The sequence below is a fragment of the Nansenia antarctica genome (assembly GCF_963989245.1).
Source record: "Nansenia antarctica genome assembly, chromosome: 13".
In the NCBI taxonomy this organism is placed as follows: Eukaryota; Metazoa; Chordata; class Actinopteri; order Argentiniformes; family Microstomatidae; genus Nansenia; species Nansenia antarctica.
The window spans coordinates 32,235,334-32,240,333 of NC_137683.1; the positions used below are offsets into that span (position 1 = coordinate 32,235,334).

At 62.2% G+C, this 5,000-nt stretch overlaps 1 protein-coding gene across 1 annotated transcript in view; it reads left to right on the plus strand.

The window, feature by feature from the left end:
* Positions 1–5,000, plus strand: part of nfxl1 (nuclear transcription factor, X-box binding-like 1) — a gene marked incomplete at both ends in the record, with an annotated part of 43,837 nt that overhangs the window by 11,185 nt on the left and 27,652 nt on the right. Inside the window, 2 exon segments of the mRNA XM_080544231.1 lie at positions 3,536–3,666; positions 4,682–4,860. Coding sequence (XP_080400357.1) covers positions 3,536–3,666; positions 4,682–4,860 — 310 coding nt within the window.

Genomic DNA, 5,000 nt, shown 5'->3' on the forward strand with positions numbered 1-5,000 from the left:
TTCTAGTGTTAACTCCTCCCCCCCCCCCCCAGGTGTTCTAGTGTTAACTCCTCCCCCCCCCCCCCCAGGTGTTCTAGTGTTAACTCCCCCCCCCCCCCCCCCAGGTGTTCTAGTGTTAACTCCTCCCCCCCCCCCCCCCCCAGGTGTTCTAGTGTTAACTCCCCCCCCCCCCCCCCCCAGGTGTTCTAGTGTTAACTCCTCCCCCCCCCCCCCCCAGGTGTTCTAGTGTTAACTCCTCCCCCCCCCCCCCCCAGGTGTTCTAGTGTTAACTCCTCCCCCCCCCCCCCCAGGTGTTCTAGTGTTAACTCCTCCCCCCCCCCCCCCCCAGGTGTTCTAGTGTTAACTCCCCCCCCCCCCCCCCAGGTGTTCTAGTGTTAACTCCTCCCCCCCCCCCCCCCAGGTGTTCTAGTGTTAACTCCCCCCCCCCCCCCCCCCAGGTGTTCTAGTGTTAACTCCCCCCCCCCCCCCCAGGTGTTCTAGTGTTAACTCCTCCCCCCCCCCCCCCAGGTGTTCTAGTGTTAACTCCTCCCCCCCCCCCCCCCCCCCAGGTGTTCTAGTGTTAACTCCCCCCCCCCCCCCCCCCCCCAGGTGTTCTAGTGTTAACTCCCCCCCCCCCCCCCCAGGTGTTCTAGTGTTAACTCCTCCCCCCCCCCCCCCAGGTGTTCTAGTGTTAACTCCTCCCCCCCCCCCCCAGGTGTTCTAGTGTTAACTCCTCCCCCCCCCCCCCCCCAGGTGTTCTAGTGTTAACTCCTCCCCCCCCCCCCCCCCCAGGTGTTCTAGTGTTAACTCCTCCCCCCCCCCCCCCAGGTGTTCTAGTGTTAACTCCCCCCCCCCCCCCCCAGGTGTTCTAGTGTTAACTCCTCCCCCCCCCCCCCCCAGGTGTTCTAGTGTTAACTCCTCCCCCCCCCCCCCCCCAGGTGTTCTAGTGTTAACTCCTCCCCCCCCCCCCCAGGTGTTCTAGTGTTAACTCCTCCCCCCCCCCCCCCCAGGTGTTCTAGTGTTAACTCCTCCCCCCCCCCCCCCCCAGGTGTTCTAGTGTTAACTCCTCCCCCCCCCCCCCCCCCCAGGTGTTCTAGTGTTAACTCCCCCCCCCCCCCCAGGTGTTCTAGTGTTAACTCCCCCCCCCCCCCCCCCAGGTGTTCTAGTGTTAACTCCTCCCCCCCCCCCCCCCCCCCCAGGTGTTCTAGTGTTAACTCCTCCCCCCCCCCCCCCCCAGGTGTTCTAGTGTTAACTCCTCCCCCCCCCCCCCCCAGGTGTTCTAGTGTTAACTCCTCCCCCCCCCCCCCCAGGTGTTCTAGTGTTAACTCCTCCCCCCCCCCCCCCCAGGTGTTCTAGTGTTAACTCCTCCCCCCCCCCCCCCCCCCCCAGGTGTTCTAGTGTTAACTCCTCCCCCCCCCCCCCCAGGTGTTCTAGTGTTAACTCCCCCCCCCCCCCCCCCCCCAGGTGTTCTAGTGTTAACTCCTCCCCCCCCCCCCCCCCAGGTGTTCTAGTGTTAACTCCCCCCCCCCCCCCCCCCCCAGGTGTTCTAGTGTTAACTCCTCCCCCCCCCCCCCCCCCCCCCAGGTGTTCTAGTGTTAACTCCTCCCCCCCCCCCCCCCCCAGGTGTTCTAGTGTTAACTCCTCCCCCCCCCCCCCCCCCCCCAGGTGTTCTAGTGTTAACTCCTCCCCCCCCCCCCCCCCAGGTGTTCTAGTGTTAACTCCTCCCCCCCCCCCCCCCCCCCAGGTGTTCTAGTGTTAACTCCTCCCCCCCCCCCCCCCCCAGGTGTTCTAGTGTTAACTCCTCCCCCCCCCCCCCCAGGTGTTCTAGTGTTAACTCCTCCCCCCCCCCCCCCCAGGTGTTCTAGTGTTAACTCCTCCCCCCCCCCCCCCCAGGTGTTCTAGTGTTAACTCCTCCCCCCCCCCCCCCCCCAGGTGTTCTAGTGTTAACTCCTCCCCCCCCCCCCCCAGGTGTTCTAGTGTTAACTCCTCCCCCCCCCCCCCCCCCCCAGGTGTTCTAGTGTTAACTCCTCCCCCCCCCCCCCCCCAGGTGTTCTAGTGTTAACTCCTCCCCCCCCCCCCCCCAGGTGTTCTAGTGTTAACTCCTCCCCCCCCCCCCCCCAGGTGTTCTAGTGTTAACTCCCCCCCCCCCCCCCCCCAGGTGTTCTAGTGTTAACTCCTCCCCCCCCCCCCCCCCAGGTGTTCTAGTGTTAACTCCTCCCCCCCCCCCCCCAGGTGTTCTAGTGTTAACTCCTCCCCCCCCCCCCCCCAGGTGTTCTAGTGTTAACTCCTCCCCCCCCCCCCCCCCAGGTGTTCTAGTGTTAACTCCTCCCCCCCCCCCCCCCCCAGGTGTTCTAGTGTTAACTCCTCCCCCCCCCCCCCCCCAGGTGTTCTAGTGTTAACTCCCCCCCCCCCCCCCCAGGTGTTCTAGTGTTAACTCCCCCCCCCCCCCCCCAGGTGTTCTAGTGTTAACTCCCCCCCCCCCCCCCCCCCAGGTGTTCTAGTGTTAACTCCTCCCCCCCCCCCCCAGGTGTTCTAGTGTTAACTCCCCCCCCCCCCCCCCAGGTGTTCTAGTGTTAACTCCCCCCCCCCCCCCCCAGGTGTTCTAGTGTTAACTCCCCCCCCCCCCCCCCCCAGGTGTTCTAGTGTTAACTCCCCCCCCCCCCCCCCCAGGTGTTCTAGTGTTAACTCCCCCCCCCCCCCCCCCCAGGTGTTCTAGTGTTAACTCCTCCCCCCCCCCCCCAGGTGTTCTAGTGTTAACTCCTCCCCCCCCCCCCCAGGTGTTCTAGTGTTAACTCCTCCCCCCCCCCCCCAGGTGTTCTAGTGTTAACTCCTCCCCCCCCCCCCCCCAGGTGTTCTAGTGTTAACTCCTCCCCCCCCCCCCCCCCCCAGGTGTTCTAGTGTTAACTCCCCCCCCCCCCCCCCCCCCAGGTGTTCTAGTGTTAACTCCTCCCCCCCCCCCCCCAGGTGTTCTAGTGTTAACTCCTCCCCCCCCCCCCCCCAGGTGTTCTAGTGTTAACTCCTCCCCCCCCCCCCCCCCCCAGGTGTTCTAGTGTTAACTCCTCCCCCCCCCCCCCCAGGTGTTCTAGTGTTAACTCCTCCCCCCCCCCCCCAGGTGTTCTAGTGTTAACTCCCCCCCCCCCCCCCCAGGTGTTCTAGTGTTAACTCCTCCCCCCCCCCCCCCCAGGTGTTCTAGTGTTAACTCCCCCCCCCCCCCCCCCAGGTGTTCTAGTGTTAACTCCTCCCCCCCCCCCCCCCCAGGTGTTCTAGTGTTAACTCCTCCCCCCCCCCCCCCAGGTGTTCTAGTGTTAACTCCTCCCCCCCCCCCCCCCCCCAGGTGTTCTAGTGTTAACTCCTCCCCCCCCCCCCCCCCCCAGGTGTTCTAGTGTTAACTCCTCCCCCCCCCCCCCAGGTGTTCTAGTGTTAACTCCTCCCCCCCCCCCCCCCCAGGTGTTCTAGTGTTAACTCCCCCCCCCCCCCCCCAGGTGTTCTAGTGTTAACTCCCCCCCCCCCCCCCCAGGTGTTCTAGTGTTAACTCCTCCCCCCTCCCTCCCCCCAGGTGTGGAGCTGTTCCGGGTGCTTCTGCCTGTTCCACGTGCCGTGCATCCAGAAGTGGGCCAGGGACAGCGTCTTCCTGCTGTCCTCCGCCACGGACCAGGACTTCACCCAGAAGGACCACCCCTGGCCCTGGTACACACACACACACACACACACACACACACCCACCCACACACACACACACACCCCTGGCCCTGGTACACACACACACACACACACACACACACACACACACACACACACCCCTGGCCCTGGTGGGCTAACACACACACACACACACACACACACACAGCCCAATAGAGCTCTCAGGTCTTCTGCTAGCATATCAGCCCAATAGAGCTCTCAGGTCTTCTGCTAGCATATCAGCCCGATAGAGCTCTCAGGTCTTCTGCTAGCATATCAGCCCAATAGAGCTCTCAGGTCTTCTGCTAGCATATCAGCCCAATAGAGCTCTCAGGTCTTCTGCTAGCATATCAGCCCAATAGAGCTCTCAGGTCTTCTGACGCTGGTTTTCTCTGTGTACCACATGTACAAAAGAAGAGATTTGGTGAGGCTGCATTCTCATTTTATGCTCCAGATTGTGTCTCACTGCCAGTTTACATTACGGATGCAACCTCAGCACATATGTTCAAGTCAAGACTAAAAACACATCTTTTTAATATTGCCTTTAAATGACTAAATAATTAAATTATGATTATATAATGATTAAAGCACTTTGAGCTGCAACGTTTGCAGGAAAAGCGCTATACAAATAAAAAAAACTCTCTCTCTACCCCTCTCCCTCTACCCCTCTCCCCTCTACCCCTCTCTCTCTACCCCCCTCTCTACCCCTCTCTCTCTACCCCTCTCCCTCTATCCCCCTCTCCCTCTCCCTCCTTCTCTCTACCTCTCTCCCTCTACCCCCCCTCTCCCTCTACCCCTCTCTCTCTACCCCTCTCCCTCTACCCCTCTCTCTCTACCCCCCTCTCTCTACCCCTCTCTCTCTACCCCTCTCCCTCTATCCCCCTCTCTCTCTACCTCCTTCTCTCTACCCCTCTCTCTCTACCCCTCTCTCTTCCTCCTTCTCTCTACCCCTCTCTCTCTACCCCTCCCTCTCCCTCCTTCTCTCTACCCCTCTCTCTCTACCCTTCTCCCCCCCCGCCCCCAGTCCTAAGTGCAGGTATGAGTACACCCCCAGCCAGACACCCAACAGGTACGTGTGCTACTGTGGCAAGGTGGAGGACCCTCCCCTGGACCCCTGGCTCCTCCCCCACTCCTGCGGCCAGGTGTGTGACCGCGCCTTCAAGCCCTCCTGCGGACACAGGTGCCTGCTGCTCTGTCACCCAGGTAACCACGCACGCACGCACGCACGCACGCACGCACACACACACACACACACTGTCTTTGGTGTCAGACAGAATGCTATTATGTCAATAGAAGGTTCTGATTGTTCTAGAAGGGTCAGCTGGTTGAGCAGGTCAGAGTAT